Source organism: Lygodium microphyllum, chromosome 27, assembly GCF_053477565.2.
Source record: "Lygodium microphyllum isolate KBCC chromosome 27, Lygodium_microphyllum_v1.1.10, whole genome shotgun sequence".
Classification (NCBI taxonomy): domain Eukaryota; kingdom Viridiplantae; phylum Streptophyta; class Polypodiopsida; order Schizaeales; family Lygodiaceae; genus Lygodium; species Lygodium microphyllum.
The window spans coordinates 10,207,736-10,228,256 of NC_141161.1; the positions used below are offsets into that span (position 1 = coordinate 10,207,736).

A 20,521-nucleotide genomic window follows, 5' to 3' on the forward strand; every position below is an offset into this window, starting at 1 on the left:
TTCTAATGGGTCAAGGGATCTTCATGATTTGACTTACCTCAGTGGACGCAGCGCGTGAGCTACTGGCTAGCTCACCCTATGCCTCCACGAGGGGGGTCATACATATAGTCCCTTGGTACAGTGGCTTCACAGTGGAGGTATTTGCGCTCCACAACAGTTTCCTCAGACACCCGGTCACCCTACTATTTTCCGAACTGGTGATAAGCTTGTGGAAGACTTCGGAGGGCTCTTCGGTACTGTCCTTCCCGCCTCTTTCGCAGACACAGTGACAGCACAAGAGTCCCAAAGGTACGGGTGGCAATGAAAGAGACAAATAATATACTACAGTTTCTAGAGATTGAGGCAGGTGAACACTCCTTCAAGCAACAGGTCATTGTGACTGGGCAGCTAGGGCAGTGCCTATGTTGCCATGACTTTGGGCATATGGCAGCAGAGTGCACGTGTTTCGGAGCTAAGGCGGTTTCGCCGACAGGCTCACAGGTGGACGTGGACGGCTTTACACGGGTCCAGAGACAACAGAGAGAGACGACAGGGGGGCCATAGCCAGCCCCTCAGACATAGCCATGGCAACAGGGCGCAGGAGAGCGAGCATCACCCCCTTGGCAAAGCATCACACAGCCCCCCCCTCCCCGCCCCACCCGACAAGACCATAGGCCCACACATCCACCTCCCACAGAGGCGTCACAGGCCACCTCACTCGAGGGCACACCATCCCTCCCCCTCCCCCCCTCCCCCCGTCGCCCCCCCCCCCCCCCACACACACACATGGTACATCCGCCAGGTGTATCCAATCACCCCACCATCCCTAGATCCTCCCTCTTCCCACCATCACCCCCGCCGTCCAGTCCCCCTTGATCCCCACCTAGCAGAGGTGACCCACCCATTGTGTGCCCCCCCCCAAGTAGGTGAGAAGCCCCACACGCCGTCATCCTCCACTCGCCGGCAGTCTTGCTCCTCTTTCCCTTCCCACACAGCCTCTAGTTCATCCGTTCATGCTACCCAAGACGCTTTCCCGAGACAGGCACAGCTGCTACCATAGGAGTTTTTTCGTAGTGGGCCGTGGTCTTACTTGAGAGTTGTGGAGCGGGAGTGTTCCCACTACCCTTGGAGATGGGAATCTTCGTGGTACGCAAGTCTAGGAGCGGAAAGGTCCACCTACTAGCACCACGGGATGGACTAAACTACGCATTCTTCCTCTAGACCTCTCACACAGGAGACTAGACGACGTCTTAGATAGAGGAGGAGGTGAAGAGCCAGGTGTCAGACCACATCTCCCAGTGGATGGAAGAAGGTGTCCTAGTACTTTTCTCCCAGCAGTGGCCAGGTTGCATAATGGACACTAACTGGTGGGCTGGGGCCGATGTCCCTCACGTGAGCATTATTTTTCGAGCTCCTCTGCAGTGGAGAGCGCCGATGGATGTGATTGAGTGGCCCGTGGTACAGGCGGCCCGTTTCTACCAGTGCATGAAGTCTCGCCTCTCAGCATGGTTGATAGATGCCCTGGTGGTGCCACCAGGCGCATCCATCACCCCCATGGTCCGCTAGAGGCCCACCATGGGGGAAATGAAGTTCACTTTCTAGGCTGGCAGCAAAGTGTATACGCATGCCCCATAGTTCCTCTTCTTCATCAGGAGCTTCCACACCAAATAGATGCTTGTTCGGTCAGCCACAGGTTTCCCCATGAGTTTACACCTTGTGTCCTGGAACATGAATAGCCTTCACTATAGTGGGGCACGTGGTTCTAGGAAGTTGATTGTCCGGCGAGAGCTGCAACCTGCCCTTGTTGGATGGATCGACATTCTACTTTTACAGGAGCACAAGCTCACTCCCACCCAAGCCCAGTGGGTAGGGAAGGTACTCCCAAGTAGCTCACACACTTACTGGGAGCACGCCATATGTGGCCATGGTAGGAGTGGGGGTGTTTGCACCTCTATTGCCTAGGGAAGGTACGAGACCATGGGACGATAGTGGCAGGGGCGGTTCTATGGATCAAATTGGATATTGGGGACTCGTGCCTGGGAGTTCTCAATGTCTATGCCCCTACTGAGGTCAGGACACGTAGCAAGTTTTGGGTGGAGATCGCGGAAGGACTCCCAATGGTGGACTCTTGGATTGTTGGAGGAGACCTCAATAACCTGGAGGCTTTAGAGGACCAGCAGGGCAGAGGTAGAAACTACTTGGGCATGGCTGGGAAGGAGTAGGAGGCATGGCAGGTCCTACTACTGGCAGTAGGAGCACATGATGCTTAGAGAGACCCAACCTTCGTCAAGAGGGAGAGGTCATTGGACTTCTCTTGGGGTTACAGGCAGCTAGGTGGAGTCATGCTGGAGTGGTTAGACAGGTTCTACGTAGGAGGGTGGGGATGCTCTCGTGGAGGCCAGGTTAGGCAGTTGGCAGGTACCACGTTGTCCGATCATTGCCCGCTTCTCTTGATACTTGATCCCCTAGCATCTGCCCTAGACACATGATCCTGTCGGATCAAGGTAGGTTCAGTACATACGTACGGATCATTACTGTATGGTACGTACTGATCGTACGTTTTGTGTACGTATGGAACATAAAAAACGTGATCATTTTTTTCATGTAAAATTTGGGGCCCAAAATGTGATGTGCCTAACGATTTCTGCATCGCTTGGTTATTTGTGGATTTTCCTGGGCAAATTGAGACAAAAGCCCCAAACGTGTTCACTATTTGAGTGTTTGCAGGTTATGTGAGCTACAGGAGGCGCCAGCGTGCAGGCATTCTCAGTCTTGGGTGAGAGAGCGTCAGAAGGTGGTTGAGATGGAGATTGCTCGCACTCTCATTGAGTGCAACATCAGGTTCAATGTCTTAAGGACTAAGCAGTGGAAGAGGATGGTTAGGGCCATTGCCCAAGTGGGTGCTAGTGCTACAGATTCATGGTGTGGGCTGGATTACAAAAAAATGCGTACCACTGCACTTGGCGAGCAAAAGGCCTTAATAGATAAGGCATTGGTCCCAATGAAAGCTGGTTGGCAGCAGTTTGGATGCACCATCATCTCTGATGGATGGAGTGATATACACAGGCGGCACATCATAAATATACTTGTCTCCTCTTGTCTTGGTACTTACTTCTTGCGCAGTGTAGATGCAGGGAAGGCAGGAGAGAAGATCACAGGTGAGTTTATCTATGGGCATATTCGTACAGCCATCATGGAGATTGGTAAAGAGAATGTGGTCCAAGTTGTTATAGATAATGCATCCAACTGCAAGGCAATGGGAAAAATGGTGAAGGCGGAGTTCCCACACATTGTGTGGACTCCATGTGCAGCCCATTGTCTAGACTTGCTTATGGAGGACATAGGCAAACTACCTTGGGTGCAGCCCACAGTTTCAGATGCTACTAGGATGACCACATTCTTTCGAAAGAAGCATCAGGCTTTAGCCATCTTTCGTAGCCACAATAATCTAGATATGGTGTGGCCCTCCAAGACCAGATTTACATACATGTTTTTGGTGTTGCAAAGGCTCTTCAAGCTTAGGGATCCACTTTTGCAGACAGTTGTGGACCCAAAGTGGAGGGACATGTCTCATGCACAAAAAGAGGCAACCAAAGCCATTCAAAGGCATATCCTAGATGAGTCTTTTTGGATAGAGGTGCAGGATTTGACAGTGGCTTTGCAGCCCGTGTATGTGATGCTACGAGTCATGGACATGGAGGGCTCCACATTGGGTTTGGTTTATCACCTCTTCATGCAGATGAAGAGCCATATCACAGCATGCCAAGCCTTGTCCCAGCAGCGGTAAGTACTAGATTTTGTTCTTGTACTTCTTTATGGCTGCTTGCATATGCTATTTACTTATTATTAAAATTTAATGCATAGGCTATATAGTACATCACATGCATTGGCCTTGCAATGTGTCTAAACTTTGATGTTGCTGATTTTTGCAGTCAAGATGATATCTTGACTCTTGTAGAGAGTCGGTGGAAGTTTATGAGTCGTCCCATTCATGGGATGGCTGCTTTACTCCATCCTTTCTACAAGACCCCAGGCTTGTTCCATGAGCAGCATCTCATGCAATTGAAAGACAAGTTCATCGCACGTATCTTTGACGAGGAGGAGCAGCTTCAAATAGATGCAGAGATGTGCACCTTCATGAATAACTTGGGACCATCATTTTCATGGGCGGTGGCATTGCGTTCGGAGGCTACTAGTCTTCCTCTCACATGGTGGCAGAGTTATGGTCGGTAAGGTCTTCCACATCTGACTTATTTGGCTCTACGTATCCTGTCACTGGTAACGCACTCTCTGTGCTCTCTCTCTCTCTCTCTCTTTCACTCTCTCAAGTGTAGCAATGGCAATTATCAAGCCAATGACACTTGCAAATGCAGGATTGCTGAGCGGGTGCTTGTGAGCGCAAATGGAGTGCTTATTCTTTGATTCATACAAAGATCCAGAATCGCCTTAGCACTTCTCAATTGGAGAAGTTAGTGTATTGCAGGGCCAATATGAGGCTTGTGCGTGCCTACCATGCCTTGGGGACATCCAAGCAGGTTCGAACTAGTAGCTATTTACATGTTTGAAATATTATATCTCTATATTAGTATTTAAAATTTACATTATTATTCAATGTTAACAAATGTATGCTATGTTGCCATCTTGAACAGGCTGATCCCTCACGCATAAAGCTGGTGGCTGATCCGAATCATCCGATCACAGATGAGGACCAGCATATTAGGGATGAGCAGGAGGAGATTTTGCGTATGCTTCATAGAGAGATGGAGGAGGTGGATAGGCGTGTGATGAGGGCACGCGCCCGTACTTATAGCATTCCACTACGTGAGCAAGCTGCAAATCCAAAGAGTGCTCGATGGAAAGGCATTCGTAGAGGGAAGCTACCCATTCGGACTCCTCGGTGACGTGCGAATGAGGCAATTCATCCCATTCACACTGAGGAGGAGGAGAATCTAGGTGATGCAGTCCAGGCTACAGGCCCTGTGATGGTAGAGCCAGAGTTTGACGACGATGGCAATGTCGTGGCGGATGGAGACATGCTCTCTTCAGCCTCATCATCGTCCTCTTCTGATCATGAGTTTTGCTAGAGCCTAGGCAGTGGACTGTGGGCACTAGTGACTACAGTCAGATCTAAAAATTTTGAATTTTCATATATTTCAGTTGGGTGTTTTTATTTATGACATATGTATGCTCTATTAGGAGCCATCTTGACTTGACATTTGTCACCTTGGTGGATTATTCCTAACTTCCTTGTTAGCAATTGTACGTTGTTTGATGCAGTGTACTGTGTTATGATTTGGCTCTTTATCATATAGACTTCCTCAATGTTAGTTTGATAGTCTCAAATTTCAGTTTTCACTATTCAGTGTTATGCACGTGTTAAATGTTTAATGCTTAAAGGTTTCAATTGTGATGTGACATGGTCATAAGTACTAAGTAGGGAATGTATATATCTTTATGCTTAATGTACAGTGGGAAACACCCTAAAATATCCTCTTGTTTATTATTTTTTTACAAAGGTACGTATTTTTACGTACATAAAAAATTTATCCATACAGAACGACGTATAGTACGTATCTATACGTGCCGTACATTACGTATGGAACCACCTTGTGTCGGATCCTTGACTCGATCTATAGGAGCGAGGAGGTGAAGAGTCAGATTGAGCAGATTTGGACCAGGGAGTGGGGCAGGAGGGACCAGATCGCAGAGGAGGTTGCAGAGGTCCTAGCCACGTCAAGCAATATCTGCCAGGAGGCAGCCCTACAGGCCAAGCAACAGTGTTGGGAGGAGGAGAGAGTACAACGGCAGGACCTGGCAGCCACACAGATTATTATAAGAGACACCAGGGGATACCATCCTCCACGCACAGGAGATGCGTGCATGAGCAGCCATCGCTGGCCTAGAGGACAAACGCTCAGAGTTCTCTTTCCCCACCTCAGCAGCCTTTTGGGCGCGGAAGGGGGACACGATGTGCAGGGAGTTCTTTCAAGCACACCAGCCCACACCTCAAGAGAGCAGATACGCAGCCTACGGGATCAGTATGGGAGGATTCGCTCTAGCCTAGATGAGGTGATGGAGATTGCCACCGACTATTTCAGACACCTCTTCCAATAGGAGACAGCCTTAGCCAGAGGACAACATTGAAGATAGCAGGTCTGGGATCACATCCCGTCCCTCGTCACAGAGGAGATGGGATGCTCTCTCCTAGCCCCCTTCACAGAGAAGGAATTAGAGGAGGCTTTCCACACACAGGATGGGTAGAAATGCCCGGGAGAGGATGGCCTCTCTAAGGTCTTCTTCACTACCTACTGGGAGGTGGTGAAGGACCCCCTATTGATGGCCTTCCAGGAGATTCACTTCAGGACAGATGCCAGGGAGTCTTTTGGCAGGCCTTGTCAGTCTTCTTCCCAAAGGGGGAGACCGGTTCGAGCTTTCCTAGTGGAGACCGATCACCACCGATCACCTTATTGTCAGTGGCCTGTAAAGCATTGGCAAGCATAGCGCCTCGTAACACAAACATAAGAAAGCACCTCTCGGGTGATTGCTGCGGCTTCACTGTGACTCTCCTACACCTCGGGATTGGCCCCAAGATGCGTCGCTTCAATATATAAAACATAACATACAAACTCCACTCTTTTCTTGTTTTGTATGATCCAAGAATATATGGATTCTCACCAAACAGTCCCAAGGAAAGCGTACAACTAACCTATAGCAAATGTTCCTTTCCACCCCACGTATAAGTCATATCCTAAGAAAACAATTGCTATGCAATCCAGGACTGATACCATGTCATGCATAATGCATAGTGCATATGATCCTAGTGCACAAACAATATTCAACAAATCAACATGATTGGTAGGTGACTACACCCCGTGCTTCTAGACATCATTCATAACACACATGCATGCTTTATCCAGGATAGGAGCATCCTAGACAATGTATTCACCTTCTTTGAGGCGACAGAGTGGGCTGAACATAGTGGGCAGAGACTGGCCGTACTACTCTTGGATTTCGAGAAAGCTTATGATAGGGACTGGGATTTCCTAGAGGGCACCATGGTGAGATTGGGTCTCCCCTAAGCTTGGATTTGCGGGGTCTCAGCACTTTACAGATTGTCTATCAATAGGGTTCTCATAGGCGGTAGGCAAGGGGAGGAGTTTTGGCTGGAGAGCTCGGATTGGTAGGGCTGCCCCCTGGCCCCATACCTGTTCCTACTCTTTGCAGAGGCGATGTCTCACTTCCTCAGGCCACGTGTGAGTGGATTACTCAGCCTCGGACTTCCAGTGAGAGAGAAGACTGAGTTGCTAGACTCAGAGTATGTAGATGATACAACATCTACACAGAGGACGATGAGTTAATGCTAAAAAGAGTGAGGTTGGCTCTTGAGGTGTTCTGTTCTGCAGTGGGAGCAAAATTCAACCGGCGAAAGTCGGTTCTGGTTTCCTCACAGACCCGGACTCTAGCACGGAGTAGGGCGTCCACCTAGGATTTAGATGGATGAGCAGAGGGCAGACCATCCATTACCTAGGGTTCTAGGTGGGACTCGACATCACTCCCGCCCAGCAGTTTCTTCCAGTCCTCCATTCTATCTGGAGGAAGCTGACCTACTGGAGCATGGCTCGTCTCTCACTAGCATGCCGAGCCCTGGTAGTTAACCAGGTCCTCCTAGCAACGGCCTGGTACATCACCTTGTGTTGGTGCTTCTCCTCATCTTGCGTAGTGCAGCTCCGCCACCTAGTGCGGAATTTTCTTTGGGCCGGGTCAAATGGCTCGAGGGATTCCATGGCCAAGGTGGCGTGGGCGACCATCATATGGCATCGATCAGAGGGAGGGCTTGGAATCATAGACCCAAAGTATCAGAGTATGGCCCTCTTGGACGGCGACTTCACACCAAGAGGACAGACTTGGAAGGTCCTATTGCAGGAGGGTCTTCAGGATTGTAGACCGAGGCTTGGCTTTGAGTGGAGGCTGTCCCTAAGATGGATCTTCATGTCAACCCAGATCACCCCCCCTAGATCATCTTTCCTATGCAGCGTGCTTCGCGTGTGGCAGGGACTCCGTAAGGCCCTAATCAAGAGCCCCCTAGGTTGCCAGGAGGAGATAGACCGTAAGCCGGTGGTGTGGAACCCCTAGGTCAGAGATCGGGAAGGGGCACAGATTGGCGAGCGCTCCCACATCCAGTGGGCTGGCTGGGAGGCCAGCCCGGCTCGTACCATCATGACATGGCAGGAGGTGTACAGAATGGTGGACGAGGAGGTGCTGCAGCGAGTATTAGGCTGCCAGAGAGGAGTGGAGTTGAGGAGAAGAGAGATAGACACAGCAATACCATAGGAATGGCTTGCTCCCCCAATAGGAGAGCCGATAGAGCTTGGGGAGGTATGGGCCGCTAGGTTTTCTCTAGCAGCCACCCCCCTACAGGTGGCAGGTAGAGTAGGCAGCGCGTCACCGGGGACCTTCTTCACCGTACAGGAGGGGGGGCGTCAGGCTCTTGACAGAGGGCAGTAGGATAAGGGGATAATTGTCCTTTCATGGAGGAGGATCTGGGTGATTAGCCTGCAGGGGAAGACATGGCGGTTGGACCCATTTGTCTTTTGGACGGAGCTCAAGGAGTGGCGCCTTTGGATATGGGAGGGCAGGCCACTTGATGAGCTGAATTGGGATCCGGGAGAGTGGCTATGGCCAGCCATTGCGGTCGCCAAGAAGCCACCGAGGTTTCTAGAGTACACTGCGAGGATTGGCAGACACGTATTAATGAAGGAGGATATGGATTGGGTGCCGTCACGTAGCACGCACTGGGCGGAGCACAACATCACGGAGCCTTTTCGACGGACCTTTTAGCGCCGCCTATGGGATAGCTGGAGGCTGAGGAGGGTATCATATTTCTTATGGCTGGTGGCACATGGAGGCTTGGCAGTGGGAAGTTGGCTTGCCCAGATGCAGGAGGGAGGTTGTAAGCGCTACATATAACAACCTCTGGAAACCCCGAAGCTCTGCCTTTGGTCATGTGAGGTGGTGCAACTCGTGTAGAGAGAAGCATCCCACATCTTTCGTTGTACCACACCCAGCCTTGGATGTATCTTCTGGGGAGCCTTTTGTTGGCAGGTAGTTAGCCAGGGCCGGCACCTTCTGTATGAGGCCGGGATGCAGGACACGATATTCATTGAGGTTGGGTCATGCGCAATGGTCGGTTTGGAGACCCTACCTATCCGCTAGGTACTGGAGCCCACAACAGACCGCTCTGAGGTATGGGAGATCATGGGGATCTTACTGGTTGGCATATTTGGAAGGCGTGGTGTCAGGAGGCTTTCGACAAAGAGAGACCTTCAGTGCAAGCGACCTTAGCAGAGCTTTGGACCTCCACTATCCACTCCCTTTGCGGCTGATGGGATCAAGTGCAAGGCAAGTCTAGGGCTCGTCAGGAGCTTCGATGTCATTTCATGCGCACTTGGGGCAGCCAGGACCTGTTTTTCGTGATGCAGGCAGGTAGCCCCAGATGGCAATACACCACCCCCCCTACCCCCTCCATGGCTTCTTGCCCCCATCACCCCAAACCGCTTTGAGAGGCTTGTATACATGATGTACTTGTGACTTTCATCAGCTCCAGCTAGTGTGTTGAGCATGAGCACTCTGTTGTAATGAGTCTTTTTGAGTAAAATAATCAGTCACATTTTACTTGCAAAAAAAAAAAAAAGTTTTGGTACCTTCAAAAATAATCTGACTAGCGAATAATTAATTTGGCTAGGCAACTTCCATTTCCGAGTGTCTCTGCGCCATTTTTGACCATTAGATTGGCGTTAGGTAGTACCATTAAACACCACTTCTCTAGTGTCACCAACTGACATTTATGGCCAAATGAATGACCTAGGCCAACAACTGGCACCAAATACCACCAAGTACTTGTGCGGCATAACTTATAGCAACTTTTGCCTTTGACATCTCGTGATTTCCTCGGGTCTCGGGCTCGTCAATTTACTTTAACCCCAGTTGCACCTCACATGTGCAACATTTACTTAATCATGTGATTAAAAATTAATCCACATGTTAAGTGAGGTTTCAAAAATACATGTCCTCATGAGAGCCCTCCCCCTTGAAATCCTTGCAATCGTCCTCAATTGCACTACCAAATGCATCAAAAGCAAAGTACTACATTGGAATTTCCATAGGGCATCATAGTCAACACAACATTGCACACTGCTGTTCAACCATTCCATATGTCCAACATATGCTGAAAATTACCAGCCAACATAACATAACATAAGACTCACAAAGAATCTCAAAAACATTGCCAGATTATCATGTGACATGTCTATTTCTCATGAGCTCAACTCATCTGGCAAAACCAAACCATAGCATAGCATAACCAAGTATAAACAATGGTTAAAACATCAATAGCATCATAACATATGCTGTTGTCCATGGAACTAGATGTAAACCATTGAAAATTGAGTATAATCTGATCATAAACTGATCACTTGCTGATCTAAGAACTGATCACAAAGTCATTGAAAAAACAGACCAGCAATCAATACAAAAATTGATGCAAAATTGATCCAAAAAGTGACCACAAACGGTTCGCAAGTTGATAAAAAACTGAGCTGAATACCACTGAATATTAATGATCATATGCTGAAAACCAACATTCGATAATCAGCCCTTGATGATGATCTTTAATTGATGCTTCACCAAGCATAACCAATGCCATACCAAGCATAATTGATTACACACCGAGCATAACAGATGCAAATGTACAATTTCAGAGCTGCAGTGAAAACCATACTGACCTGCATATCAATTATAGTGACTAGTACACTGAATAGTGATCCCCTGGCAAACATACTATTCAGGTACACTACCCTGAATGTATGCTGAATACATTCAGCGAGATCCACTACTTCTAGAGTTGTCCATTACTAAGGAGCGGAGGTGTTAGCTCCCTCACAAGCATCAGGTAATACTCTGAACCTTTGCTCTGTGGAACTTGATTGAGCCCGAACTAAAGTCGGCTCTAACTGGAAGCATCAAGGTAAAGCTACAACAACTGGGGATGGGGGGGAGGGGTGCGCAGCTGGAAAAGGGGGTGGGATGATGTATCCAAGGCTTCCCACCCCTCCAATAAGTGCCATGCAGGCAGGCGGAACGCGGGATTCGGGACGCGGGACGCACATGCGAGGTGGCCAGAGAGGACCCAAAATAACATACGAATCCGTATGGTATGAATAGTACTGTACGTTATACGGAGACAACTATGGTCTGTTGAAATTCAGTTTGAGATGGAGAAGCTGAATGAGATTTTGGTATCCGAGCAGATTTTGGCACATAAGGAAAGAAATGTCAAAGGTAAAGTTTCCAGGAGATACTTGGTGAAATTTCAAAATTATTGACCAATGGATGCCAAATGGATGGAAGAGGATGACTTGACATACCATCCTTAGTTGTTGCAACTTTACCTAGATGCCTTTCAGTTAAAGCCGGCCTCTGTCAGATTCAGCACAAGAAGGGTTCGGAGTATTGCCTGATGCTCAAGGGGGAGGTACCACTTCCACTCCTCCAGTTATGGACAGGTCTCGTTATGTAGTGAATCTCAGATGTATTCAACATGCATCCAAGGTACTGTGTTGAGATTATGTTTGCCACAAGGTCACTACTTAGTGTACTAGTCACTGTGAGATATATGTAGATGAGTATGAGTTTCACCTAGGCACTGGAACTATACTTTTGCATCAGCTTATGATCAATTTGGCATAAATTTTGCCTCAATTTTGAGACGAATTCTGATCACTTTCAGCTCAGTTTCAAAATAAGCTTGAGAACCGTTTATGGTCACTTTTGGAATCAGTTTTGCATCAGTTTTTGCATTGATTGCTACATCAATTTTTGCATTGATTGCTGGTCAGTTTTTGCAATGAGTTTGTGATCAGTTTGGGGTCACATTTACAGTAGTTTGTGATCAGTTCTCAGACCAACAAGTGATTAGTTTATGATCACATTATGCTCGGTTTCAATGGTTTATATCCAGCTCCATGGACAACAACATATGTTATGATGCCATTGATGAGCTATGGTTTATGGTTGGTTATGCTATGCTATGGTTTGATTTTGCTAGGTGAGTTGAGGTCATGAGAAATAGGCATGTCACATGAAAATCTGGCAATGTTTTTAAGATTCTTTGTGTCTTATGTTATGTTATGATTGGTTGGTAATTTTCAGCATGTGTTGGGCATATGGAATGGTTGAGCAATAATGCGCAATGTTGTGTTAACTATGATGTCTTGTTGAAATTCCAATGCACTATTTTGCTTTTGATGCATTTGACAATGCAGTCGAGGACAATTGCAAGTATTTTAAGGGGGGGGGTTGTCATGAGAACATATATTTTTGAAACCTCACTTAACATATGGATTAATTTTCAACCACACGGTTAAGTAAATATTGCACATGTGAGGTGTAATTGGGATTAGAGTAAATTTACAAGCCGGGGACCGAAGGAAATCATGGGATATCAAAGGCAAAAGTTGTTGTAAGTTATACTGCACACGAACTTGGTGGTATCTGGTGCTAGTTGTTAGTTTGGGTCATTCATTTGTCCATAAGTGTGAGTTGGTGATATTAGAGAAGTGGCATTTAATGGTACCTAGCGCCAATCTGATGGTCAAGTTGGCGTAGAGATACTCGGGAATGGAAGTTGCCTAGCCAATTTAATTATTGGCCAATTAGGTTATTTTTTAGGACACTGAAATAATTATTAGATTAATTTTTAGTATTTAAAGACTGAAAATTAATATTTAATTATGGATAATGTTGGAAAAACCATTTGGGAAGGTTGCGCTTGCCAAAAATGCCCACACAAGACTGAAAAACGTCTTTAGAGATTGGAGAGAGGCATTTCACTGTATTCAGCTTGAAAAAGAGAGGGAGGAGATGTTGTTGGTCTAATTTGCAGCCATTGGAGGACCTTCTAAGTCTGCTAGGGGCAGGAGAAGCCCAATCAACAGCAGGTGACAACATCTACAGGTTGTTGAGACAGGGTAACAACAATGAATGGCTGATTTTCTTCAGTTCTTTGCATCTACAAGCTATTGAGATAGGGCAGCAGCAGTAAATGATGGATTTTCTTTAGTTTTCCATAAAGAAAGTCCGAATTTTCTCCCTTCTCAGCATTCTCTCTCATCTCCGAGCCTTTCTACAGCCTTACTCGGAAGATTATAGCATTGAGATCACCAAAGGTTGAGAAAGTTCAGATTTCTTTGTTGTAAACCCTAATCTGCAGTAGAAATTAGGGTTTAGCAATAGCCTCGGAAAGCGTGCTAGAAATTGGAAGCTCCAAGACTTGGATTCAATAGGGTTGAAGCTGTTTTTAATCAAATTCAAGTGGAGGGACCGGCAAACCAATGAATTTGGGGCATTTTCCAGCTCCATCAAAGCGTCTGAAGGCCAATTGTCTGCCGGAATCAAGGGCAAATCAGATTGAAGACTTGCTGGTCATTTTGGATAGCAAAGGGAGTTGGAAGACCGAAAAGGATTGGGAGAATCCCATTGTACATCAACTTTTTCTTCATTAAGCTAAATAAATACTGAAAAGAGGCAGCAATTTTGGGGTCAACAGGATGTCCATTGTCCAAGATTGTAAGTTAATTTGTATTTCTCAGTTTTGTAATAAATGCTAATGTTGTAACTAAGTTGTAATTAGGAAATTACCACCCATCCAGAGAAGGAAGGTTGGTTACATGCTCTTTGTCCCAATGACCTTCTTGTGTCTTGGATGATCCACCATGGTCTAGGTTTGGTTGTAGTCAATGCTCTCAAGCTTCTTTTTAATGGCCTCTTACTATTGGGGATGGTTTAGAGCCTCCTACCAACTCTTCAGTTTAGAGTGCACTATATAATTTGCCATAAAGACAAACACAAATGAAGCAATCGATGCAAGCTAGGTAGATCTTCTAGGTCCCTCTAGGATGGAATCCAATGGACGGATTTCGGAATCTTGCATGGTTCCTTGGTACTAGTGAGGTAACGGGTCCATGGGAGGGGACCTAGAAGTTGAAGTCTTTGCATATGGATTAAGACCAAGTAGTAGACCTAGCGTAGATGATGCGATCTCTGGCAATGCAGGCTGAGGAATCGGCTCGGATGTTGGTGCAATGGGATGCATGATATCCCTCTCGTTAAAAAAAAAAAAACCTCTCTCCACGTAATGGCTTTGTTTGTTCTGGGATCAAACAAGCAGTATGCTTTTATCTTGGTGGAGTATGCTACAAAGATCAAGAGATCAGCTCGGGTTACCAACTTTCCTATCTTGTCATCAAGAGTGTGTTTGTGAGTACAACTCCCAAGACTCTAAGGTGGAAAATGACAAATCAAGTGCCAAAGAATGCCACGAACAGGGTCTTTTGAGAGACCATGGTAGTTGGACATTAGTTGAGGATATACATGGAGGTGTTAACAACCTTAGTCCATAGGGGGCCAAGAATCTTTGGTGCTAACAGCATAGGGCGTGTCATATTCATCACAATCCAATTTTTATGCTCTATGAGTTCATTCCGAGGAGTTAGTAGAGGTGAGTTGGCATGAAATGCCATGCTCGTGTAAGAACTTGGAAAACTCATTAGAGATGAACTCACCACCACTTTCATTCATCATAGTCCGCATAGAGATAGATCTGTGGTCTTACACAAGACTTACCGAAGTAGAGAAATATGCAAAGGTGTTAGATTTATGCTATAGAAAATAGACCCACATATATCTCGAAAATTCATCCACAACAAAAAAGAAGTAAAACATGCCATTCATGGTTGTAGTGAATGTTGGCCCACCTAGATCGATGTGGATCAATCTAAGAGACTCCTCAACTCTACGAGTTGACTACTAAGGAAATGGTGTGTGGTGTTGTTTCTCGAGCTAACAAGCTTTACAAACATCCTTGGACAGTTTATGACGTGGAAGGCCGTCAACCATCTAATCGTGTGACAGAGTGTAAATAGAATCATATCTAAGGTGTCCTATGAGAGAATGCTAGAGATGCTCAATACGTATTGATCTCATTAGTGGAAGCTAGCATATGAAATTGATGCAACTTAAAGCCCTTTGTAGTGAGTTGGGAGAGTCAATCATGGAATTAAGTACCTCAACTATGGTTATATGGTAAAAGTGATTGAGGATGTTGAGCCCACATGTTTTGAGGAGGTTGTTGGTCATGCTTATTGGGATGCAGCAATGGACGAGGAGATGGCTGCATTAGAGGCCAATAAGACTTGGGATCTAGTATCATTGCCGAAGGGCAAGAAAGCTATTGGATGTAAGTGGGTTTATAAGATTAAGCACAATGCAGATGGTTTTATTAGTAGGTACAAAGCTAAGTTGGTTACAAAAGGCTATGCCCAAACATATGGCATAGATTATGAAGAAACCTTCAGTCCAGTTGCTAGGATGGCAACATTTAGGGTTTTCCCTCTTTTTCGCCTATATATAGGTAGCCTACCTTTCCACATTCATTATTCATTATTCATTATCCATCATTGATCCTTCGTGATCAGCCAGCCTTGCTTATTCTCTCATCCCTTGGTACCGTCTGGCGCCCCCACTGACATGTAGAGTTGTCCATTGTACCCTCGTACCTTCAGTCATTGCAGTCACATTGTTCCTTCTCTATCATGCGTTCTCTTTCTCTCTGTGTTCACTTTCCTCTTTCCGTTGCGCACTCTCACATGGTATTAGACCCACACCTGGGAGCTGGAAATCTTGAAGAGGAGTGTGCTGTCCGCGACAAAACTTGCTAGGCGTCATCCCCACGTGCTGTAGACCTTGCACTTGCAGTTATCCATTGCCGGGCAGCCTTTTCATAGGCTGGGTGGCCTATTTCCTGGTCTGCAGATGTGCGTTTTGCAGGCATCCCTTCAGTTTGGTACTCCTTATATGCAGGTGGCAGCTCCTAAATGCTGGCAGGTCCTTTGCAGGTGCAGACGGCCCATTTCCAGGAGCAGGTAGCCCGTTTTCAGGTGGAAAGCCACGTGTACTCCCTGTGTTTAACAGCTGAGAGTCTCCCCTGGGCTGGGTGGCATCACAGCAGCTTGGGTGGCCTGTTTACAATGAGCAAAATTTGCGTTTTGTGCAGAATACTCCTTTTCAGGCCAGGCAATTTTTCCTTCAGATAGGACGACCCCTTTCCAGGCTGCAAGACCTCTATGTTTGCTGCATTTTCATGCTGAGGGTCTTCCCTTCCCTTCGGCAACAACACTCTGCATAACCCTGTTTTCAGGCTAGACAGCTTGTTTAATCTGGCGAACAGACTTCCCTATTGCTGCATATACTGGATCCATCTTCATTTTGGGCTAGGAACCCCTGTTGGGTGTTAACATCCTCATTTACAGAGCTTATAGCTTGTGTTTTCAGTCAGCATACCTTCCCGGCATCCAATTCTCCCTTCCTACCTCTGATACTCCCTGTCTCCATCAGTCTTTTCTGATTCATAGGTTGATAGGCCCGCATGCAGGTGGAGGACATTCCAGTGGCAGCATCTTTGTTTTCTTGTAGGTACTGTATTGAAGGACATCTATTGCCGACGTGTATGCTATGGGGATTGTGTGGTTCGAGATCATTCAGACTGCCCACCATCATTACTCTTTCCCATTATATTCTTCTCGGGCTTCTAGTCCTCGATGCCGATGGCATCTCCTAAGCAGGTGCTAGACCTACCCTCTCTTTCCGCATCCAATAAGCTAGATGGGACAAACTACTCTCTATGATCATGCCATATGTAGTGTCTCCTCGACGACCGTGACCTTTGGGATTGTGTTACCATCCCTATAACCCTACCTACCATGGATCCTCATGATGGTGTGACCATGGATTTGGTAGCTTTATGGGATCAGTTGAATGCTAGAGCCAACTCTTCTCTCCTTTTGAGTTGTACAAATTTTGTGCTCATGCATGTTAGACATATCTACACTGCTGCAGATATTCGGAAGAGATTGGTATCTCTCTTCCAGATCCAAACATTTGGGCATCGCTTATCTGTTGAGTTGAAGCTACAACAATTGTTTGTCTTGTAGATTCTCCTACAATGAGGGATCAAATCTACTGGATGGAGGAGATATAGGATGAGCTTTTATTCCTTGGTACAGACATTTCTTTGAAGGACCTAGCTATGACACTTCTCTCACATCTTCCATCATCAACATATGATGTGTTCTACTCCAGTCTTCTCACTCCTTTTAGCAGGGAGACTCTCACTTTTGGGAGGAGCTAGTCCCACTGGTGCTTGCGCAGGATGCGCATCACAGTGAGTCAAATTCTTGTGGAGCCTGTTTACATAGCTGTGATTATGCTGTTTTATATAGGTGTAGGATAAGCCAAGTAGAAGAAAGGGAAGAGAAAGAAGTCAAAGTCATCTTTTGACTTTGATACAGCTTTTGTGGGAAAATGTAGAGGATATTTATGTCCTCATTGTGGGAAGACCTCACACCCTGAGGAGAAGTGTTGGAGGATATGCCCTCACCTTCGTCTGGAAGCGAAGGGTGAATCTACATCAAAGTCTTTGTCTACCTCTATTTTGTCACCTGCTACTTCCCCTTAGTGTTTCTACACATCTATTAGGTGGAGGAGCCTTCTTTGGCTCTCTTCTTTTGTGCAACCTTGGCTCATTGCAAGTGGTGCATCGACTCATATGCCTCCCCAAGGTGATTTGTTACATGTTATCCGTCTATCAAAGGGTATCGTCACTGTTGGTGACATTTCTTTGGTGCCTATTAGTGGTGTCCTCCATTGCTTGACTGTCCATCGCACTCCATTTTTTAGGCCCTACATGTTACAAACTTGGGTTTCTCCTCCTCTCGGTTCATGGCCTTCCTAGACTCCGAACCTGTGCTATCTTTACCGAGCCGACCATCTTTGCTGAGGATTCTTCTACAAGAGCGACTTTTGTGACCGGTTGGTAGGAGAGGGGGCTATCTATGCTCCATTCCCCTTCCATTGTGTAGGGCCCTTCGAGGTAGCTTTCTATTGCCGTAGGCATTCCCGATTGTGAACCATCTATCCCATAGGTTCCATTCCATCCCACACCATCTCCTCTAGTGGGTTCTTTGTACCTCCTATCCCTTTTAGAGGGGGATGATATTGGTGATGCAGCTGTGGATTTCCTGGCCCTTTGTGTTTCAGAGGGGAACTTTCCAAGATCATGAGGAATTTCTTCAGGGTTTCTAGTCTAATTTGGGCCTTTCTTTTATGTGGCTACCCCTTTACTTTGTCATTGAGCCTTCATTCCTTGTTGCTTGGTCCTTGGTCCTTGGTGTTTCTATGCAGCTTATGGCGCCTTCGATAGTTCCTTGCTATTGTCTCATAGTTGGGTTTGAGGCTTGGCTTATCCATTGTCAATTGGAGTTTTTAGGAGTGATCCATTCAGGGCCTCTCCGTTTCCATTGCCTTTCGGTGGCCTTCCATTTGATCGGCTTTTTCTATGGAGAGGGGGTCTTGCTCCTTACCTGGCTTTCTTCATCAATGGACTACATCGGCATTGGCACTCTTCTTGCCACCCTTGGATCCATAGCTCCTTTGGCCTTCCGCCACATCTAGGATCTAAGAGGGGGTGTTCGTGGTCACGTGTCTTATGTGGTCATCTCCTGCTTGTGAGCCTTAGTCTGAGTTAGACGAGGACATTACAAGCTCTAACATTGTATTTGTTTGTAATGTTACGTGTTTTACACACTTTAGATGGAGGGCACATTAGTGCATTTCTTTTTGTGCACTTTTTAGCTATTTTTTAGGGGTTTGACCACATTTAGGGTTTTCCCTCTTTTTCACCTATATATCATTATCCATTATCCATCATTGATTCTTTGTGACCAGCCAGCCCTCCTCATTCTCTCTTCCCCCTACTACCGTCTAGCGCCCACACTGACACATAGAGTTGTGTGTTGGGGCTGACTGTTGCAGCCTTGTACCTTCAGCTATTGCAGTCACATTGTTCCTTCTCTCTCCTATGTTCTCTTTGTCTCCTTCTCGTTGTGTTCACTTTCCTCCTTCCATTGCGCACTCTCACATCTCCCCCATCGGTACATCTGCACCACTTGGATGTGAAGACACAGAGGTCCTAAGAGGAAAGGAAATACTTAAGTTTGAAGAACCTCCCAGTATGGTGTAGAAATGCAAAAGTGGGATGGTCTATTATTTGTTCTGCAGGAGTTAATAGAATTGAAACCTTTGGTATTGCAAAACCATATACCAAAGGGATGCTCAGCAAAAGTTATTGCTATCCTGCAATTTTATGCATCTGATTCTGTAGGTGAGGTCTGTACTGTGTCAATGTGTTGTTGCAGGTACAGTTTTTAGAGGCTCTGTATTAATTGTACTGGTAGACCATCCATTGGGGTTCTATGTTTTCAGGCACGTATTTTCAGGGTGTCAGAGCATAAGCTCTTAGCTCTGTTGTTTATGCAGACTAAATTCTATTGAAATTACATTTCTGTTTGTATCAGGTTACTATTGAAGAGTTGAGAAAACTCTCAGAAGAATGTAGAGTGCAAAGCTGTCTGGTTCATGCTTCAGGGATTGCAGATTTAGCAAATCTACAGGAGACAGTACAAAAAGGAGTTGCCTCAATCTCACTGGTGCCGCAAACTTCAATAAAGAAGGTTAATAGCCAGTTTTGCTGTTCAACTTATTTAGGTAGCTATCAATGGTTATGCTATAATATTTGCTCTGTTGTCCTGGAACAGGTGGGATATCTTTTGGAAAAATTGGATCAGTACGAATCATTTGTGGCATTGCCAGGCTCCAAGGAGCCTCCTCGTATTGTGCAGCTTCCTCCTGCATTTCAAGCAGTTCCTTGTAAGCCAATAGTGCTTGATACTGCAGTCAGTGCAATTGAGTTTCCATCATTGGAAGCACATCTCAAAAAGGAAGACAAGAAAAAGAGCTTTTTTGGATTCTGGAGATCCTGAAAAAGTTGAGCATCTTGCTGGATTAGGTGGGTTATCAAAGTTAATGCAACAACACGGAAGTTCTCATTTTTGAAGAGAGGAACTTGGACTTCATATCAAGGCTAGTTAAATGGCTCAACTGGAATTATCTTCAGATTTCTGTCAATGAGTTCTCTTATGTGTAGAGTCCCTTTAACAGTAATCAAAGATGGGATTGTGGTTGTAATTTCAAGAACAGTGTATGAGCTGCTGCCTATATGCTAATGTCCACTGGTTGGTGTATTATCTGTCTTTGAATTTTGTGAGCCAAGCAATAGTATACTGAGATTGCAAGAGCTCAGGGGTGGGTTTGGACCAGTGACAGCAGTCTGGGGCTTATAATTAAACTTAGTCTAGGTTAAGGCAGATTAGGGTCTAAGTGGGCTGGACAGCACGTACAAGTAACCAATGATATCCTAGGCAAGTGGGATAGGTAGCCTTAAGTCTAAAGCAAGCAAGCTTGTGTGTTGTTATTTCGGGCCTCTAGTTGGCAGCTGACACTCTTAGGCTTAGCTTACTGGATTGGAGAGTCGACCTTATGGCAAGTAAGCTTAGCTGCAGGCAAGCTTGGGAAGCAGGCACTCTTGGGTAAG

At 46.2% G+C, this 20,521-nt stretch overlaps 1 protein-coding gene and 1 pseudogene across 5 annotated transcripts in view; both read left to right on the top strand.

Annotated features, from left to right (window-relative positions):
* Positions 1-20,171, top strand: part of LOC148012047 (signal recognition particle-related / SRP-like protein) — a 144,184-nt gene extending 124,013 nt beyond the window's left edge. For all 4 annotated transcript variants that reach the window (XM_087669455.1, XM_087669456.1, XM_087669458.1 and 1 more), the window contains 2 exons: positions 19,446-19,601; positions 19,686-20,171. In XM_087669455.1, coding sequence (XP_087525581.1) covers positions 19,446-19,601; positions 19,686-19,910 — 381 coding nt within the window. In that variant the 3' untranslated portion in view covers positions 19,911-20,171. The remainder of the gene's footprint in view (positions 1-19,445; positions 19,602-19,685) is intronic.
* On the top strand, positions 2,747-5,187 carry LOC148012049 (uncharacterized; annotated as a pseudogene). Its single transcript, XR_015689097.1, has 4 exons — positions 2,747-3,762; positions 3,912-4,257; positions 4,353-4,514; positions 4,629-5,187. The product of XR_015689097.1 is annotated as an uncharacterized LOC148012049 (transcript).
* Positions 20,172-20,521: the final 350 nt, after the last annotated feature.